At 27.2% G+C, this 22076-nt stretch overlaps 1 protein-coding gene across 1 annotated transcript; it reads left to right on the top strand.

The window, feature by feature from the left end:
- Positions 1–1776: 1776 nt before the first annotated feature.
- LOC135931468 (ralBP1-associated Eps domain-containing protein 1-like) lies at positions 1777–22076 on the top strand. The gene is made up of 13 exons (XM_065468599.1): positions 1777–1915; positions 1962–2025; positions 2068–2216; positions 10795–11321; positions 12141–12264; positions 12377–12422; positions 12676–12770; positions 13549–13628; positions 13779–14066; positions 18671–18716; positions 18791–18819; positions 20534–20571; positions 21619–22076. The coding sequence occupies exons 1-13, from the start codon at positions 1801–1803 to the stop codon at positions 21758–21760; spliced, it is 1743 nt and encodes a 580-aa protein (XP_065324671.1). The 5' UTR covers positions 1777–1800; the 3' UTR covers positions 21761–22076.

The following is a 22076-nucleotide window of genomic DNA, read 5'->3' as shown; positions in this document are numbered from 1 at the left end:
AAATTTGATTTTAGCATTACGATCGGCAGTCTATAGTATTAATGTCTATGATTTCAGCAGACATAAATAAATAACTTTTTAAATGGGATTTTGAACAACAGTTATTTCTCTCCCATTACATTCTTATCATTAACCAAAAAATTTAAGGAATTTTTTTAGCACTAGAATTGGCCTGGGTAAATCTGAAAAATTATAGGGTGCACGCTGCATTTTCAATGAGAAAATAACAAATTGCAGGCAATCTTAAATTAATACAACATTTTAATATTGGTCTTTCCTATGATTACATAGTAATTATGTAATAAATTTTTTCTATAAATAAGTGAAAAGGCACAATTAATTTTATAAAATGCCCACACCTATTGGTGGACATAATTAATTTAGCCATTTATCAGCCAACAAAAATAATTGAAGTTAGTAGCTGTAGCCAAATAGATTGACTACGACTAACCGTCATTATCATTTAAAATATTTCTGGCTAATGATTTATATATTTTTTTTAAATTTTTGGGCGGAAAATGTAAAATATTTTTTTAAAAAGTAAAATTATTATAAAGACAAATAAGGAATAGGGCTCACTGATTTAAAAATATAATCCAAAAAAAATCGACCAGGGTATTAAAAATTGATTAGGGTTATTCATGTTTTTTTATCATGGTTATAGCAAATAGCTATAGCTATTTTTTTTTATAAGCTGCAGCTTAGTCAAAGTGGCTCTAACTAAGCCATTTTCCATTTATGCCCGCACTGTTCATAGCCAAATTTTGCCTATAAGAATTTTCAAAATATTTTTAATATAAAACAAATCTTTAAAAAATTTGTAATTTAGAGAAAAATACTATTTTTGAGGTTTTAAATAAAGTACAACATGCACTTTAAACTTCGTCAAGTTCAGGGGATCCATGGTGTACAATATGTGGGTATCAGAGACCTGCAAAGGCCACCCCCCCCCCATCCATACAAGTTTCACTGAACGGCGTGTTATTTATTTTTTCTAAATTTGACTAGCTAGTTAAATTTTTTGGTACAAATTTTCCTACCACCACATTCTAATACCTATTTCCAATTATTTACCATCCATAATCAATCAAAGTTCTTTATCTTCCCTATAAGGCTATCTATTAATTTTTAAAAACAATGCTATAAATAAATTGTATTTCATACCTCTAATGTTGATAAATATCATAAATAACTCCTTTAATTTTTTGTAAATTTACAATATTGTTTAGAGATTAGACAGCTCATAAATGCAAAGAAGTAAGCATTGTAAATTATTTCCAAATAATAATTTTTTTTATAAAAAAATTATGAGGCTCTGGCAAAATTTTTGCGCACAAATTGTTCGCCTGTATTTCTTTGCGTACGAATTATCCAGCCTGTTATAATATTTTCCCTGGCTCGGGTAAATTTTTAAAATATTAGCTTGGCCCGTGGGCTGATTGCAGATCTTTATTAGGCATAAATAAAAAAACAAGCGTATAAAATTTAATGTTGATTTATTACATAACTAAAAAGAAATTCATACTAATTTATGCTGTAGATATATTTTTTTATATATTATATGATTTATATTTTGCTAAAATAAAAATATTTTAGCAGTATAATTATTTCGGCAGTATAAATATTTTGATAAATGTCAAAATATAATTAAAGTAAATCATTTCAAGTTCAAAATAGTCATAATATAAATTTAAAATTCTGAATTTTTATTACTTTTTTCCTAAAGCACAATAGATTTTACCATATGATTTAAAAATTTATTAATTGGGGGCAGAAAAAGGAGAATTTTGGTAGAGTTTAATGAATTTCAAAGATAATCATAATTTTAATGTATGGAATGTTAAAGAAGAACATATTAAATTTTATATTAAGCAATTTAAATCACTTCAGCCAAATATAAAAAAATTGATAGCAGGTATTCCATTTGAGAAATAATTAATGTGTAATGTTATAAATACTAGGAGGATGTGCTAAATCGTTTTTTAAGAAATCAGGATTATCAACGGCTGAACTCTCAAAAATATGGTATGCTTTACATCAAAATTAATATAGGCATTTAAATATTAGGTCCTTAGCAGACATAACTAAAGATTGTGCTTTATCGATAAATGAATTTATTATAGCTATGCATTTGATCATTATTTGTAAAAATGGAATCAATTTACCAAATAAATTACCCTCAAATCTTGAACTTGATTTAATTTCCTTTAAAACAGGTTTTTTAAGAAATAAATTTTATTAATATGTGCTAGAGTGAGCATTTTATTTATTTCATATATTTTAAAAATCAAGTTGATTTAAAAATGTCAAATGTTGAGAAATTTGCAATGAAAAAGGATATATATCAAACATTATTTTATTATAAAATATTACTTTATTTCACTATTATTTAATGCACCTAGATTTAAAAACTTAACATTTTCAAGTCTTGCCTAACCTGGATTTTTTTTGGCCCATTTTAAAAATTTGATTTGCTTGTAGTCTTGCCCAGTTTTTAAATAAATTTTGCTATATATTTTTTATAGCTCAGCCTTGATTTTGTAAGAAAATATTTTTTAAGCTTGCTCAAATTTGTGATGTTTATTTTTAAGCCTTGACAAGCCTGATTTTTTAAGAATATATAAATTATTTAGATAGGTCATGGGTTGGGCCTAGGATAATAGTTATAACTTAAAAAATTTGATTAAATATTGATTATTTTTCAATTTAACTGTAAATTCAAATGGATCAGCTTAAAAAAAAATACTAATAATGATTTATTTTAATAACAATTATTAGTATAATCATATTATTAATTGACAAGTTTTATTGTAATATATAATGATGATCAATTTTAGGATATTATATGACTAAATTGCATTTATTTAGTTTTATAAGGCTGTTGTAATTTAATATTTAAAGTGAATCCTTTATTGGAATTATGATTACACATTACAACTTTAAAATCAATTAGCCCCATATAGTGTAAATTATTTTTTAAATTAAAATTATAATTACGAAAGACTAGTATGGAGAGCTATTTTGACACCCTTCCCCATCCCTTTTTTATGAATTATTTGGATATTAATTATTGTTATTTACATACATGTTTTTTTTTAATTTTATGGTTTGCATGTAGTATTATTATATATTTATCTTTTTGTATGTTGTTTTGTGAATTTTCTTTTTGTTAAATAATAATATATACTAAATTGATTTAATATAATTTATTTTCTTGTTGAACTAATATTCAAATGTTTTTTTTATATGCAATTAACTTTTACCAAAATATATATATGGTGAATCCCATATCAAATCAACCAAGGTTAAAACCTGACCCCTTTCAATTTTTCTTAAATTTTGCATACAGGCAGTACATACTATAACTAAGAAAAAAAATGAAATTTTACCTCCCAATATGACTTGCCCGCTAAGATATGGGCGTTTAAAGCTCAGCAAAATGATACATTTTTTGACAAAATGCACCTCATTTATTTTCAAATATCTCGAGAAATAATTATATTAGAGAAATAATATAAATTTTATTATGTAGCTTAATAATAGTTCTTTAATATGACATAAAAATAAATATGATAGGAATCTGATTAATATCGAAAACCGGATGTATAAAGCCGGAAATTGTCACAGAAAAAAAAATTTTTCAAAATTTTATTTTATAGATTTATATATCACACTGCTTTATATTGGTACAAAATCCTAGACTGGGATGAAGGCTCAATGAGTTATACTCTTTTTATAGCTAAAATTGATCCAATTTAACATAAATATCGTCTTATTTAAAAATTATGTCTAAATGATAGGCACTTACTTTTATTTTTATCTTTAACAAAATTTTTGAGAGGTGGCTACGATAATGTGTTTTATTTAACACTTTAGTTAGATTTTGTCTTGAAATTACTTGACAAAATAATTCTAAATATATTATAACATTATTTGTCTCAAATTGCATAATTACATAAATAAATCATCCAAAGAATTTGAATAAATTTTGACTTTCATTTTGTATTCGACTAGGGGAATTAAAGCATGGAACTTTTGTGTTTTAGAAATTCTCTTTGCCCTCAAAAATCTGTTTTCAAGATGATTTTCCATGTTAATATATTCCCTATTGCTCACAAATATATAATTTATCTGATGTATATTATTTCTTGCATAGTTAAATAAATCCATTGTAAGCTTACTTGAGCTGCTAGCCGTTTAGTAGCATCCCCTAAACTGTCGCAGGGACTTTTACCATGTTCGGTTGCAAAAAAATGTCACTCACCCTTTATCTCAAAATTATTTTCATGATTGTAGAGATTAATGAAGTTTTTTTATTTTTATTATATTTTAGCAACTCTATCAAATCTTTCAAGGATAGGATCAATTTTGTTTGAATAAATAAAATGCACATGCTTTGTGCTTTAAACAATCTGATATAACCACAAAATTTAAGTTTTTTATGCTCTCCTCACGGTAAAAAACAAATGGGTGGATATTGGCCTGATTATTTGTCCAATGAACTCCTTTTGCATGATTCCGCACTATAAATGCATAGTTTTCTAAAAAGTCCGTAATAATTAATAATTTGCCAGCATTTAAATTGGATTTTAAAAGTTTTAAATAATAATTACTCTGAAGCTATAAACGAATGAGGATCAAATTGTTTAATTTAAAGAAATAATCAACGAATTCGTCAGCGGATTTTGTCAGCGTTTCGAGGGAGTTCGATCAACTGCTAACCATTGTTTGAATGTTATATAATTTATTGAATTTGCGTCAAATAATATATTAAGCCCTTCTTTTATTTTTGAAAATCCTCGAAATTTATACTTATTTAAATAGCATCCTGGCTGGACTGGATTGCAAAGACTTTTTACAATACAATGTTTATAATCGTTGATAGGAGGATAATTAATGATCAATATTGGTTGTTAGTTGTTTTAATTTACCACCTATTAAAATAAGCTTAAAATTTTGATGAAATGTACAGATACAAATGGTATGTATACCTAGATCACCTGCTAAAACACAGTTTTTAAGTCAGTTGAAAAATATGAATCATATATCAATTGAAAGAAAATTTTTGAAAACTTCTCGCAGTGAATAAATATTAATATAAACAATTTTTCCAAAATCATGGACTGTTAAAAGAATTATAGAAGAATTTTCCACAACAAATTTCATGGCCAGGAATTCCAAGCATTTAGTTTTGGAAAAGGATATTCTCTCGAATCCCAATAAGCCAAGTCATATTATTTCAGAGGATATTATGGAAAAATAATTTTTTTTTATAATTCTGAAGAAAATAGGCAAATAATTCCTGAAAACTGTGTTTTAACAGGTGGTCTAGGTATAAATACCATGTGTATCTGCACAATTCATCAGAATTTTAAGCTTATTTTAATAGGCGATAAATAAAAACAACTAACAACCAATATTTATATTTATAATTATTCTCCTATCAACGATTATAGACAATGTATTGGGCAAAGTTTTTGGATTCCAGCCCAGCCTGGATGTTATTTAAATAAGTGTAAATTTAACCCCGGATCTTCAAAAATAAAAGAAAGACTTACTATATTATTTGATGCGAATTCAATAGATTATATAAGATTCAAACAATGGTTAGCAGTTGATCGTACTAACCTCGAAACGCTGACAAAATCCGCCTCGTAGATTATTTAATTGAAAAATTAAACAATTTGGAGCTTCATAACAATCATTATTTCAAAACTTTTTAAAATTCAATTTAAATGTTGGCTAATTCCTAGTTATTGCGGACTTTTCAGAAAACTAAGCATTTGCAGTGCGCCATGCACAAGGATTTCATTGGACAATAACATAATAAAACATGTAAATTTTATGTTTATATCAGATTGCACAACGCATGTGCATTTTATTTATTTCAAACAATTGATCAATAGAGTCGCTAAAATTTATTATTTTTCTGATGGGGTAACACAATATATAATTTAAAAAAACTTCATTAATCTCTACAATCATGAAAATGATTTGGGGACAAAGGCTGAGTGGCAATTTTATGCAACCCAACATGGTAAAAGTCCTTGCGACAGTTTAGGAGGCGTTACTAAACGTTTAGCAAATCGAGCAAGCTTGCAATGCCCATATGAGAATCTGACAACAATTTATTTAAATGCAAGAAATAATACCCATGTACTAAGCAATAAGGAATATATTAACATGGAAAATCATCTTGAAGGCTGGTTTTATAGAACACAGAGAATTTTTGGAACATCTATGCTTTTATTCCCTTAGGCGAAAACAAAATGAAAGACAAAATTTATTCAAATTCTTTTTAGTTGATATATTTTAAATATAATTATAAATTTTGATTATATTATATGTAATTATGCAATTTGAGATAAATAAAGTTATAAATATATTTAAAATTATTTTGTCTAGGCAAAATTTAACTAAAGTGTTGAATAAAGCACATTATCCAAGCCACCTCTCAAAAATTTAGTTAAAGATAAAAAAAAAAAAGTAAGTGCCTATCATTTAGACATAATTTTTAAATATGATGATATTTATGTTAAATTTAATCAATTTTAGCCATATGAAGAGTCATAACTCCTAGAACCATGTTCATCCCAGTCTATGATTTTGTACAAATATAAAGCAGTGTGATATCTATCTACCGGAAGAAAATTGTAAAAAAAAATACCTTTATACATCCCGTTTTCGATATTGATTAAATTTCTATTATATTTATTTGTAAATCGTATTAAAGAACTATTATTAGGCTACATAATATTATTTAATTTATTTCTCTAGATTAAATGAGTTATATTTTGTCAAAACATACCATTTTCCCGCGGGCAGTGTTGGGAGGTAAAATTTCATCTTTGACAGTATGCAAAATTTAAGAAAAATTGAAGGGTTCGGGTTGAGAATTGACTTTATTTGTTGATTTGATATGGAATTCACCATATAATACTGATAAATTGTGATAAACATTATTATTTCATTACTTAAATAATTATCGTTAATCCTTATCTAACTCGATCCCTATAATCCCTACATTAACTATTCCAGTTTCTAACTTAACTAAATTGGAAATTATAGGGAATTGTGAATAGAGATTTACAGGACCATAGCGCTTGTACAAAAGTAAATTTGCAGATAAATATTCATTAGATTTAAGTCATAAAATTAAATCAGATATGTCAACAGTTTTATTAACTATTCCAATCTATACCTAAAACGAATTGGAAAATATATTTATCATCGATAATTTTTTTTATTCAATATTCTATAGAATTATTCGTTTAAGTTAAAATCTTTCGTATTCAAAATTTATCGTAAATATTCGAAACTTTTGTAAATATTAAAACCTATTCATAAATATTTAAAATTATTTGTAAGTATTCATGACTTCAATTCCTACATCTATAAATCATTTTTAAAATTTTGATGATTTAATTTTTCCAGGTTTCAAAATCAAATTTTCACTAAAATTCCAAATATTTTTAATAAAAATTTATTTTATAATTTTCATTCATAAGAAATATAGTCGTTACTATTTTTGAGCAAATAGAACACCAGTCGTTACTTGTTTCAAAAGTTAACGAGTAGCGCGTTCCGTTTTTTTGAGTAAAGGTAACACAAATACTTAAAAAATTTTCTTATCTTATTTTATTATATTCATTTTTAAATTATATTTTCAATTTCAAATATTCAAAACGTTTAAAAAATATTAAAAAACAGGAGGAGGGGGGATAACAAGCATAGAACCGAGGATGGAGATAAAATTAAGTCTACATATCTCGGGAGATTTTTTTTTTCTAAGATATAAATTTACTTTAGCATCTTCAGTGATTGTTGTTGTTAGCTTTTTTCCTAAGGTTTTTAAAAATTGAATTGTTTCTTCGCCAAAATTCCCTAATGTGGTGGTAACAAAGAGTTAAAAAAAATGTTTTCTAGTTGGAAATATTTGTTAATCTGGATGATTCGGCGGCCTCAATGGATGCGTGTTGTACGTTCTGCAAACGCATCTACACAGGTTTAATCCCATACCAAAAATTGCCCTTTCCACTAAAGAATGACACCGTCTGGTGTTTTATTGTTGGAAATAATTACGACTGGTTCTAAGGTGTAATGATTGGCTGATAATAGCGCCTGGTGTATCAGAGGAATTTGCCAATTTTCTTTTTATCAATAACAACAATGAATAGGAATGGCTCGATCCCTTGTCAAAATGTAGACACATACTTCTCTCCTGAAGAACTCTAGATATCATTAGGGTTCATTCCTAACTGCAATATCGTCATACCATACTCATGCACCCTTTGCAATACTTCGGTTGACAGAAAAGGGCACCTTTCCTCACACTGCAAATTTCCCTCACCAGACAATTAACAACTTAATCTACAAGGCGCTCACCTAACATTCATTTCACCCTAAAACCAGTCGGACTAAATATTTCCGATAATAAAAGACTAGAAGGTGGCACCATTAGGCCTTGGTCGAAAGGACAATCTTTAGTATGGTATTATACCATATAGATACTTTTGCGAAATCGAACGCACAATACGCATTCATTCCATCTGCCGAATCATCTAAACGTAATACCTAACTAGAAAACGTATTTTTTTTACCCTTTGTTACACCATCACATTAGGAAACAACAGAAGAAGCGATTCTATTTTTAAAAAACTTTAGGTAAAAAGCTGACAACAATCACTGGAGATAAAATTTATAACTTAGACAAAGAATATCTCTCGAGATATCTAGATCTAATCCATCCTCGGATTTATACCTTACAATATATCTTTTTAATCCCTCCCCCCTTCCCTTCCCCTCTTTTTAAATATTTTAGTTTATATAATTTTTAAAATATAAAAAAAATTATTACAAAAAATTATCAATAAAAGGAAAATTTATATATAATATTTTTTTATTAAGTAACGAGTAATGTGTTACGTTGTTTGAATAGCGATAACGCGTTCTTTTTTTCACAAAGTAACCGTAACGCAATTCTTTTTTGAAGTTTAAAAAACATATTCAAAGATTTATTCAAAAAAAATTTGAAGATTTTTTTGGGGTTTCAAGAATAATTTTAGAGAAATTTAATTATTAAATCGAACATTCGCAAATTGATATGAATACAAATATTATTTGATTCGTACGAATACGAATAATGCAGATATTTGATTCGTATTTTTGTAGGTATATTCTATATAGTATAAGCGCTCTTATTTAAAGAAAACTGATATAATTAAATTTCAAACCAGAGTTTGAAATAATTTTTTTTTTAAATAAAAAATTTGCGATTTCATTTTTAAAAGATTTTCTTATGCATGAAAATTACAAAAGATTTACCTAAAAACAAAAAATTTTTTTTTTAAGAATTTGGCATTCTTATGTAAACTTTGATCAAAAATCTTCAAAGATTTTTTTTCAATCTCTTGTTCAAAACATCTTGATAAGTTTTAGTAACCATTTTCTTTTAATTTTATTATAATTCTTAAGTTACTGGATTGAATTTGCCCTAACCTAACTCCTAAGGGCTCATTTAAAAAAAAAAATTAAATTCTTATCATTTTATTTTCATTCTTTAAAAAAATTATACATTATATCATTGGAAGGTAAGGTGGTTTTTTTTGTGTTGAAGCAACATATAATTTAATTAAACAATATCGATTTTTTTTTACTCTCAAATTACTTAGTTTTTTTTTTTACCGATTAGTAATATTTATAAATTAACCAGTTTTATTTTTTTAGCGAGGTTATTAATTTATCTTTAAAAAAGTAAATCAGATTAAATTTATTAAGCTGAATAAATAATTTGGCATATCCTCCCATCTGTTTCTAATTTTTTTTTTCTTTAGTCTAATTTAGACCTTTTGATAGTAGGGGTGAGAACCAATAGTAAACCAAAAAAAAATATAATTGAATGCAAAAAAAATACTACGGAAGAGTATCCTAAAAAAGATACTGTAAGCAAAATATATAGATACACCTCTTTAACAGAACAAGTGGCAAAAAAAATAATAATATAAAAGTGGCACTTTTAAAAAAAATAATGATATAAAAAATAGAAAAATCCTATCAATTTTTGCTAAAATCAGAAATAATTCTTTCATTTTTTTTATATATAATTAAATTTTAAAAACACCTTAAAAAAGGATATGTTCAAAAGCCTTTTCCGTGAATACCGAGGTAACGCGTTTCTTTTTTTTGAAGTTAACGTTTACAGCACTAATTATATGCCATTGTTTTTACCTAGGTCTATTTTAATTTGTTCTCTCATTCCTTAATAATTTTTTCAAAAAAAACGTGATTCAATAGAAAAAAAAATAGGGAATGACAATTTTTGGACCAGCGCTATACGATAGTATTGCTGTAAAATATTTACCCAAATAAACGAGTTGAGCTTAAAAAAAGAAATGTATATCAAAAGAGGCTGTATCCAAAAAATTAAATTCACTAACTTTCTGCACTTAGAATGAAAATAAATGAATAAACTATTTTAAATACAAAAATAAAAAATGACCATATAGAAATTTTTTTTATTATGATTTTCAAAAATTTATGATAGATTTCATTAAAATTTTAATATTTGTTAAAGTTTTGAAACTTTTACAATTTTTTTTATTGGACACAGTTTTATTATATACGTTTTATTCTTCTAAGTTGTTTTTAAAATATTGTTCTTAAAAACACTTAAAGAAAATTATTATTAATTAGCAATTGTTAGTTAATTCTTTTCCTCTAGTATTTATAAAAATGCCAATAATGATGTATTATTATTTTTATTATTCATGTTTATATGTGTATTTTTTTATCTAGCCGAATTACTCTCTATCATCGATACCGATCCAAACAATTCTTATGATCATCCTAAATCGAATGTTCTCGCTAAACCTGCTGTCAATAACTCTTCCGCCGCGGTTAAGAGAAGCCAGACCTTACCTTCCTCCGTACTTCTTGAAAAATTGTCTCTCAACGCTGGACGCCAGCGCGCACATAAAAATACAACGCGCGATATAGCCCATACGACCCTCAAAAATAAAGCTACTAACGGTACTCGTCAAACTTCTCGCCACGATTTCGCCCATCATATTAATAACGGCGCCCCGATTACGACAGATATAAGCCGCGATGATACTAATGTTGCGTATACCGCGAACGGTAAGCCTACCCATAAACACCATTGCAAAAGCAGTTATTCTGCGCGTCACGGTAGCGCCACTAATTTTAGTTGTTTCGTTCCCACAACATTGCCCGCCGATGACGGGGAGATTATTACTCCCAACTACGACCATCCAGAATCGCATTCCCATACATTTGACACTCATAAAATCGAAGATAATGATGTAAATATTTTGGCTGATATGCCTTGTTTTTTTTAAAGAAAAGGATTGGTTAGTTTTTTTTATATAAAAAATTTTAAAATATATTTCTTTATTATTATACTTGAAATTCAGAAATAAATTAAGCACATTTGTTCATTAAAATTTAGTAGATTTATATTTTGAAAAAAAATTTTATATTCCGCAGGTTTATTTCCCTAATATTTCGCCTTTTGCTATTCGTTAGTTTAAAAAAACCTCCATGTTAGTTATAAGACGCTTAATAGTACTTACTAATTGAGCAATAGCATGTAGCCCTGTGTTATTATTAAAACCTCATTGTAAATTGGTGATATATGTTTATATTAAGAAATATACACTTTGTATTTTTTTTAACGCAAACGAACGCGTTTACCAATTTGCACGATTTTATTTAAAATCCATTATTTGAAAGAAGAAGAAAAAACGAAAAAATAATGATTGGTTATTATACCTTTGAAGCACGTCTTAAAGTTAAAAAAAAATTGACCCTTTTTTGTTCCTTGTTGATTTTTATAACTTTTAAACTTACAGTATATATATTTTAAAAAAACAGTGAAATCTCTCTAAAAAAGGAGAAACCTCCCACTTTGAGGTAAAAATGAAAGAGGGAGTTTTTTTCTAAAAATGTTTTTGAGAATTTGCCTCATCGTGATAGATTTCAAACCTTGCATTATCATTACTATATACAACTACCGTGATCTTTGTTAGCTTGACTTCATTATAATGGGCCGTTTTAACAATGCTTTGATAATAAATAAGAAATATATATTTTTATATTTATACATTCAAATATTGTGACAGATGAATGTATCGTCGGAACATTTGGACGCCATAGAGGAACAGGAACCTTTGGTGTCGGGTATGTCGGATGATGACGATATCGAAAGTGATACTGACATTTCTTTCGACAACCCCAACGTTCAAAGTACGTTTCCAATAAGAAAAAAAAAGATTGTGGCAACTAAATAAGAGAATTATGAGAATTAATTTTTTCATTTTTAATAAAATATGTTTTTTTTTCTCCTTTTTTATAATAGCTGAGTCGCCAACAAGTATTGTTGTAACGTCCGATGACTTGCACAAGTACATTTTACATATCCCTAATATTGTTGAATATTTTATTTTGCAACTGAATTTAAGTTTTTACTGCGCTCATATTTTGCAAATTTTTTGGATTTGGTGGTCAACTGCAATATGTTCCACTCATCGTCAGTCTGAATGAGATACGAACCCCTCTCGTTGGAGAAATTAAATTTTTTTTTTAAAAAAAGGGTTCCGTTTTTTTTGGATCATTTTTCGTTTTTTTATAAATATTTATTTTTAAATTTTATAACAGCAATCAAACTCTAATCAATAGTTTGCCTCCTCCTTTTCCTCCACCTAGGACAAAACACGGTAGAAGCGCATCTCTTGATCTTAACAAATTATTCGGTTAAAATAATATATTTTTCATGACCCATCTATCGTATAAACTTAAACGCGGCCTATGGCAAAAGCGGATTTTTTTTAAAATAAATGATAATGTATAATCTCTTTAACATAGAAGTAAAAAAAAATTAAGCTTTAGACATAAAAATCGCTATTATTTAATTGTAACTTCTTTCAAAAAATGTATATTTATACATATCTTTTCACCGTCATTACGTGGAGTATGAAAGAATCTTAAGGTGCCTCTCCAAATAAATTTCCCTATTACGGAATTTGTAAAAAAATTTTACGGCGAGGGCGTTAACGTCTCCAGGCGGCTAATGGAGGTTTAATAGGTTCCCGGTGGTCTAGGTTTAGAATTGTTCATCGTCTCAACAGCAGGGAGGGAGGTGTAAAAATCATTTAAAGGGAGTTGATATCACAAATGACGTCCTAAATTCCCTAATGATCACAACTAAATAAATATATAATATTTTCTTCTAACGCACTTTTTAAGTAAATTGTACTTTAAAAATAAAATGAACCAAATACATTTTGTAAACTAGAATACTTCGTTTTAAAAAGTTGTTATGCGAATAATTTTAAGACCATGACTAGGTATACAAATTTCAAACAATTCCCCTATCCCTCCTCACTTCAAAGAAAATATTGTAAGAGGCCGCATATTTTATGGGGGAAATATTTGCATGTCCTATTAATCTAGTATTTCTTTCTTTTTATCAGAATGAATTAATAAACTATTGTAAAATATAATGAAATATAATATTTATAAAATCTCTAGCCAATATTAAAGAAGAAACTAAAGGCTTTAATTTGTTCAAGCCACCCGCCATACCTCCAAGAATGTCCCCGAATGCTCAGGTTTAAAGAAAATTGTTTAAAATATTTTATTTCAATGAAAGGAAGGGAGGGAGAAAGAAAGAAAGAAGACTTTGTCAGATAAGATTATTTTATTACTTTTTAAAAAAAACAAGATTTCTTATAATCATAACCATTTATGGGATATTTAAGCTCAAAAAAAAAGTCGATTTCAATATTCATCCTCCCCTAATCAATAAACGTCAGAATGTTAAACATAAAAATATTAATGATGACAAGTCTACTCTTAATAATTCTAACGATGTCGATCACAACAATAATAATTACGATACAATCACCACTACCGGACAGTTAAAAGATATTTTTGCTCCGGGTTTACGAGGGATCTCAAATAACGTTAATGCTGATCGCAATCAATGTCATAACCAATACCAAAAGAAAATCAACCAAAAAACATATTCGTTGGATCGAAACTGCCCAGTAAATGATAATCAAAATTTTTTTTAAATATCAGTTTATATAAAACTCTAAAAGAGAGAGAATAAGCATGTTATTGGGAAAAAAAATTGCTTGGCTTAGGCTATAAACTGATTTTTTAATAGTGTTGTTAAACGGCTCTATTTTGCCGATTTTAAATTAAGATTTTCGTGAAAATGATAGTGTTGTTAAATGGCTAGTTTTAAGCCGATTTTTAAAAACGGCTAACTCAATATTTCGTCCAGAAAAATATTACTTAAGCCTCAAGATTTTGCTCATAGAAGGAACAAAGGTCTAGGCATATATTATCGAAATCTCGAGACTTAGACAATATTTTTCTGGCTAAAATATTGAGTTAGCCGTTTTAAAAAATCGGCTCAAAATGAACCGTTTAACAACACTAGAAAATGATATTAGATGAGCCTCGAGATTTCGTTAATCGATATCCAAACCTTTCTTCCATCCAATGGCAAAATCTTCAGGCTTCCATAATATTTTTGGCTAAAATATTGGGTTAGCCATTTTTAAAAATCAAGCCGTTTAAGAACACTACATAGCATACTCTTCCCAGAATTAACTTGTTACAAAAAATAAATAAAATACAAGTATTGTTGACGGAAAGTTTTTTAATCAATTTTAAAAAAAAATGAAATCGGTTGTTTATATAAGATATAGTTAAATAAAACCCCTATTTGATTATATTATGGTTTAACTTCAGTAATACCATATATTGTCTAAATTAAAAATATAGGAATATATAACTTAACTGAAATAAGCAGTTCTTTATAAGTACTTTATACGAGTTTTGTAAAGAAAAAAATTCATAAATATTTTGGGCTTAAATTAGAACTTCAAATTCTGAAATATAATTTTGACCCGAAATAGTACGACATCGCACTCTGTCGCGACGCGTAAAATACGAAATCAAGTTAATTAATTGAATGCATTTATAGTTCGCTCTAAATTAGCTGTGATATCGTTTAGTACTCGTTTATAGTAAGCGTGTATTGCTGTGTATTTTTTAAAAAGCAAGCAAATAATAAATAAAATTTTTAATAACTGCGCAATGCGATGAAATGAATTAAACCAAGAATAAATAAATAAATGATTTCGAAATAGATTATAAATTTTACCTATTACTAGCTTTTTTGAAATATGCCCAGCAATACGTGTCCCACCGCTTGGGTGATAAACGCTTACTATAAAAGAGGCTTACCTTCCTTACAACTTAATTTTATTAGAGCATTGTTTTTTTCCTATCTTACAGGACTGTTAGATAAAAAGTAGAATAGAGCTAAGGCTAACGAAAGCTAAAAGTTAAAAATAAAGTTTTCGATGTAGGGTTATAAAAAAAAGAGTATATATCAATTATGATTAATGTACGAATCAGAGATCTTCGCAACATTAAAAATTCCCTTTATTTTTGGTTTTTTTTCTAATATTTTTATTATGCGTGCACCCTACCAGAAGTTCTTTAACCAACACATATGATATGTGAATCCGCTAGCTATTGTATTAATTTATCTAACTCGTCAATCAAATCAAAATGATTGATGGACATCTTTAAAACAATTAAGATATATACAAACGCGTACGCACCAGGGCCAATGCCAAAAAACTCAGATGCTGGCTAAAATATTTTTTAAAAAATATTACTATTTTTATTTTATAATCGATGTAAAAATGAGAATGGGTTGAATATCTTGTTCGTTGCATTGTTAAGGCAAGACAATTTTATTCAAATATTATAAATGCAAATTATATTATATTATTACATTTTTAGATCGTATATTTTCTTTATTTAAAATTGTTATCAAAAAAATAAATTACAAAAAATACAACAAAATAATTCTTTATATTTATATATATCATATAAAATTCCATAAGTTCAGGCGCGTACGCAGCGGGGGGGGGGGGGGGGGGGGGATATGCAGATGCCGGATTATATTTTTCAAAAATTGTTAATATTAATTTATATTTGTTAATATTTATTCCTATCTCATATATATTTAATTACATTTATTTATCACATTCATCTACTAAATTATTTTATCAATTAATTTCGATTTCAAGTTTTCCTTGGCGTAATTTACCTATAATTTTCAAATATTAGTGGCGTAATATTTATCTAAATTTCTAGTCAAATAATAATTATCTCTGAAACTCCTTGTCTGACAGGGAGAAAGAAATTGCAAGCTTGTCCAATGAGATCGAGTCTCCATCAAGCAGTAACTGCTTTTATGGAGTTAGAAGAGCCGATTATTAATGTTGTTATGAAATATCACAATGGCCTGAAAGAAATATTTCCTCAGAAGCAAGAAAATTATTGAATTCAATACTTATTATTTTTTTCTCATTGGAATGTATTATTTAATTATACAACTATTTTATGTAATACTTTTCAAAAACATGGCATTGACTTGATTAAGTAGATGAGAATAGCGGAGAGCATTTTATTAGAACTCAAGGAAATTAGGGCTAATGTTGATGAAGAATTTCAATTTTATATGTTATTGTTGAGTCAAAAGGAGAGCTATACGTGTTTAATATTTGTCTCACTCAATTTGCAGCAAGGCAAGCTCATCGTCAAAACATTAGTATAAGATCAGTAGAAAAGTATTATAAAACTATAATCCAAATAAATGAATGGTTTTTAATTCATCATGCAGCACTTACCAATCTGCAAATATTACTTCCACAAAAGCCTTCCCAATCTTTTTCAGATGGTGATAGAAAAAGAAAATATTTACGTTTGATGCCTTATTAGCTGAATTACTATGATTAAAAGATTAACTATACTTGATATAGTCCCAAAGAGCTATGGAAGCTTTGCATTATAACACATTTAAGATTATATTCCCAATGTATTAAAATGGTTATAAATATATTAGCAACTCTACCCATTAGTAAACTAATGAGAGAACATTCTCTTTTTAAGAAGAATAAAAGAGCTCTGCCATTTGCAGAGCACGGCCCGGATTTTTTTTTCAAAATTTTTTATTTTCAGGCCCCGGCCCGGCTTTTTTAAATTCAGACCCGGCCCTAATTTTTTTTTAAATAAATTATATTTATTTTTGATTTTTATAGCTAATAATGGCAATTTCAAATGTTTGGTTTTAAAATATATAGCCCAATTTTGGGCCAGGCCCTGGTATATTTAAAAAAATTAAAATACGGTCCGACCCGGGGGCCGAGCTTGCAAGTCTCTGAAAAACATACCTATGATGTAAAACTTCTGAAAGTAGATTGAATGGTTTGGATCTTTTGAATATTCATAGTCATTTAACGCCAAGCAAGGATGAGATAATTGAAAAATTAGCTTAAAACATACAAAATACAATTATTCCTATGAAACATTTTGTGTATTAATTTTTATTTCCAACAATTAAATTTTTTATACTTTATATATAAATTTTAAAGGCTCAAAAAATTCAAATTTCTATTTTGGGTCATTTAAGTGATTCATATGGTGGTTATATTCACTTTATATTTTATAATTCACATTTATTTTATAGTTTTTCAATGCCGCCATTTATATCCGTTTAATATTTTTTAATTCACATTTATTTTATAGTTTTTTATATGCCGGTTTATATATATAATTTTTTTATAATTTACATTAATTTAAAATTGTGTATTAGAAATAGTTATTAGTCCTAATAAATTTATGCTCAATGATATTTCTTAAAAAATTTTATTATCTCCCACCTTCCCTTCCCCGACTAAATTCCTGCATACGCGCCTGCATAAGTTAATCTATAAAGTACATTTAACAAAAAAAGATAAAAGATATTTTTAAGTTAATAAATTATTCTGCTAAAATAAAAGTAATGTTAATATCTTTTTAAATGTTTAATAAATAATAGAAAATAAATCATTTAAGTTAATAGATACTTGATGAAAATAAAAGAGATTTTAACACTTTAGGATATGAAAGAAATACCAAAACAAGATAAAACGATTGTAAATCATTTCAACATTCCACCCTCATATTAAAATCGTTATCTGCACTGCCTTAGTAAACATCGCAATGAAGGTAGTTGGCTATATAAGAATTTTTACCATTAGGCTATATAAAGAAATCATCAATTATATCTAGAGATATTCAAAATTAAAGGGAGAGTATTTTGCCCGTCTCATTTTTTAGACATTTAGAGCCCCATATCTCGGCCGCTGTTTGGAGTTGGAAGCTAAATTTTATTTTATTTTTTCTTCTTAGTTATAACATATGCAACCTCAAGTAAAAATTTTAAAAAAATCTGAGAGGATCGGGTTGGAACTCATGTTGATTTGTCATGGAATTCACCATATATATTAATTCGCAATAATTTATATAATGCTGATACTATAGCCTCTCCATTTAAAATAATAAGATTCAAGTCGGTTTCCAAATTTTTTAAAATAGGCCTGCGGGTAAAAATTTGAACAATTGGGTTGGGTAAAAAAATTAACAGTTAATACTGGCTTATCTGGTTAAGTTAAAACTTCAATTTTATAATTTTAATTTACTTTGGCGTTTAATCTAATGAACACTCATCAAAAATTTTATAGTTCCCATATTGTCAAATTATACCTTCATTTTATAGAAATTTTTTTATGTTCTTTAGATTAATCTTGCTATATTTGAACACGAGGAATCTGAGAAAACGAATGGTAAGATAACATATATAATATTACAATCTAATTAATAAAAATTTAACATTTGAAAAAAATTAATTTTTTTCCAGATTCATGCCATAATCATCTCCCATTACAGGTATATAATACTTTTTAATATTATGGATGGTATGATTGAACGCAAATGTTTTTTGTCAATATAAACAGTTTGACCCCTATACTCAGTGGCAACCCATATATTTAAGGGGATGGGGTACAAATTTTATGGGTATCCCCCCCCCCAACTTCCATTTTGCCAGACCTTTGGCCATGCTCCGTCTATGGTAAATTCTAATTACAGATTTTTGTTTACATTATATTTATCCTTTTTTATATCTTTATTTTTACAAAACATGCATATTCGTGAAGTTGGTCAAAAGATATGCTAGTATTTAGTACTTTATTTTACCTATGATTGCTTTAACCAATGTAGTAGCCAGTATAAAGAAATAAAATTTATTAACAACAAAATTTTGTCCCGCCTTATAATTAAAAATCGACTGAAAGTGTTTATTTTGAAAATTTTATCAAGGTTAGTGCTTAATAATTATATTAATTTAATCCGTTAACTATTAAATGTACCACATTCCAATTTTAAACTGTGTTAGTTGGTTCAGTGGAATAGAACTTCAAGTATTACTCACCCAGAAGGGAATTTATAGTATTGCTACAGCGAAAGCTAATAAAATTTATAATTGCCAGTTTCCAACTGAAAAAGAATTCAAAAAGACGGGTCGTGGATCATTTATCGAGAAGAAGGCAACAATAAATGGTGTAGAATTACATGCCACTAAATGGCATGATAAATATGTAATTATTCTAAGTACGTATAGAGTAGTTATCCTGTTGAAGATTGTGAACGGCTTGATAGAAAGGAACGACGGAAAATTAAAATTCCATGTCCAGTAGCTAAAAGTTTGCAATAAAAATATGGGAGGTGTAGATTTTAATCGATTTATTGATTGCTTTAATATCGAATATAAGATACTATAAATGGTATTATAGTATTCCATAAACTTGATATGATGCACATAAATTTTTGGTTAATGTAGACGAGATTTTGTATCTTTAAGGTTACCAGTAAAGGAACAAATGTCATTACTTATAAATTTAAATAGCAGAGGTACTCTGTAAGCATAATAAAAATATGACCTCTAGCCTAAAAAAACGAATATTAATTGATGCCAAACATAGAAATGTCGCAAGGGACCTACAAATCTAATTCCGCAGAAAGAAATAAGACATGATTTAATAGCTCATTGGCCAAAATATAGTACAAATACAAAGGCGCTGTGCAAGAACCCTAGGTGTAAATTGGTTACTAAAGTGATATGTACCAAAGTTGTGTTTCATTATATTTTACTTCTATAAACGATTGTTTTAAATCACATGAAAATTAATATAAATTTGTTTTATTATATTATTTATCAAATAATAAAGTTTTATGTCTTTATTTTGATAAATTTGAAATTTAAAGAACATAATACCTTTACACGCATTGTATATATTAAATATACAATCTCTGAAATTTTATTTTTTTTGTTTATGTAGGGTTATTTATAGACAAATATAGGTTTTTTAAAAAAAATTATATCATTTATTGATATGTTGCGTTTGCGTAATAGGGTTAAAATGAATCCGTGTAGTGTAGGGGTCACTAAAACTGAACAAAAATAGTATCATATAGAACATTATTAATAGGATTTTGGTTGGGAAGGATCGATTTAAAGGGATCAAGATAAGAAGGTTCGTCACATTTTGTGGTGCCTTATGGATTTTATAACATAATAGTTTTTTGTCTTTAATAAAATTAGAATAACGATGTTTCTCAAGACCTCAAATGTTCCGCAGAGTAAATATATTATTATTCTTTTTTTACAGAAATACATATTTAATCGAATCTTTACTTTAACATTGCTCAGTGTTGTTTTTTTTAGAAAAAACTTTACTCTTGGTAAGGCAAACCTGATAGACTAAAAAGAGTTTCAGTTCCATAAAAATATGTAAAAGGGGTTGTTTCCGGATCTTAAATCTGACGTGGTTCCAGATTCCAGTTCCAACCAATTAAAGTAACGATTTCGACTTTATCAAGTCTTTAAAAAATAAAACTCATACCATAAATGATTTGAATTTTAGTTGATTTGCTAAAAAAAAATCATATTCGCTATACTCCTAACAACATATATGTAAAAATTAATATGCATTTTTAAAACCTGATGCTGAAATCCTTTAAATGAGTACTACTTTCAGTTCCTAAAAATTTTTTAAAAGGGTTACTGGGTTCTTGTTCCAAAACTGTTTTTGACATTATAATTAAGATAATAATTACTAATTTTTTGAAATATTTTGCAGTAATATTTATTTGAGTGACATTTATTATTTATTTGGATGATGAACTATCTAAACATTGGAATTTTTAAACATTATTTCTTACCAAAAGTAAAGTTTTAAAGAGAAAAAACAGTTTTGAACATAGCGTAAAAATTTTTTGTTTAAAGGTGTATGTTTCAAATGCCCTCCTATAAAATTTTTAAAAAAAGATGGATATAAAACATAATATTTAGCCGACTATATAACTATTTATCTGATGAAGTATCATTTAAAACTCGTAAAATATTATTCTAAACATACTTTTTAAAAAAAATGATATACTTTAAAATTAGTAAAATGATAGCCTTACAGGTATTAAATAAAATGATATACTTTAAGCTTGAAATAATATTTCATACAAGTTACTTTAATAGCTATTTAATTTTTATTAAGCGACATTTCTATTTATTACGTCTTGTTTAAAAAAATCTCCCTTGGAATATTATTTTCTGGACATGGTACTACGACATTAAATCCGCTAATAAATATATTATATGAAATAAAATCTATACATGTTTTTCTACTTTAGAACTATTGATGCTCTATTGCATTACAAGAAACAAAATGAAATGCTCATTCAGCAAAACTCGGGATTGTACGAAGAAAATAAATTATTGAAGGAAAAGGTCGAACGTCTGAAGAAAGTCATGAATACAATTAATATATTATAAGTGTAAAATGGCATAGATTATATATATTTTAAAATACTTTTGTTATATTATAATTTCTCTCCTTTTTTATATTTTTTTTTTAAAAAAGAGAATTACATGGTATAATAATCAACTAACTTATAATGTATGTTAATTCGTATATTGTAGTTGAAAGTAATTACCAATAGCCCAAATAAGCTCAAAATGTTTAAAGCTAATTCTTGTAAAAACATTCGCACAATTATATTTATATTTAATTCCAAAATATCTCAGTATTTTTACAGATATTATTGATAAACTTCTGCCAACCAAAATGATACATTTTTTTTACAATATA

Source organism: Gordionus sp. m RMFG-2023, chromosome 1 (assembly GCF_954871325.1).
Source record: "Gordionus sp. m RMFG-2023 chromosome 1, tfGorSpeb1-WG-v2, whole genome shotgun sequence".
NCBI classification, from domain to species: domain Eukaryota; kingdom Metazoa; phylum Nematomorpha; class Gordioida; order Chordodea; family Parachordodidae; genus Gordionus; species Gordionus sp. m RMFG-2023.
Note: the sequence above shows the minus strand (reverse complement) of the source record. Positions and strands in the feature narration are given on the sequence as shown.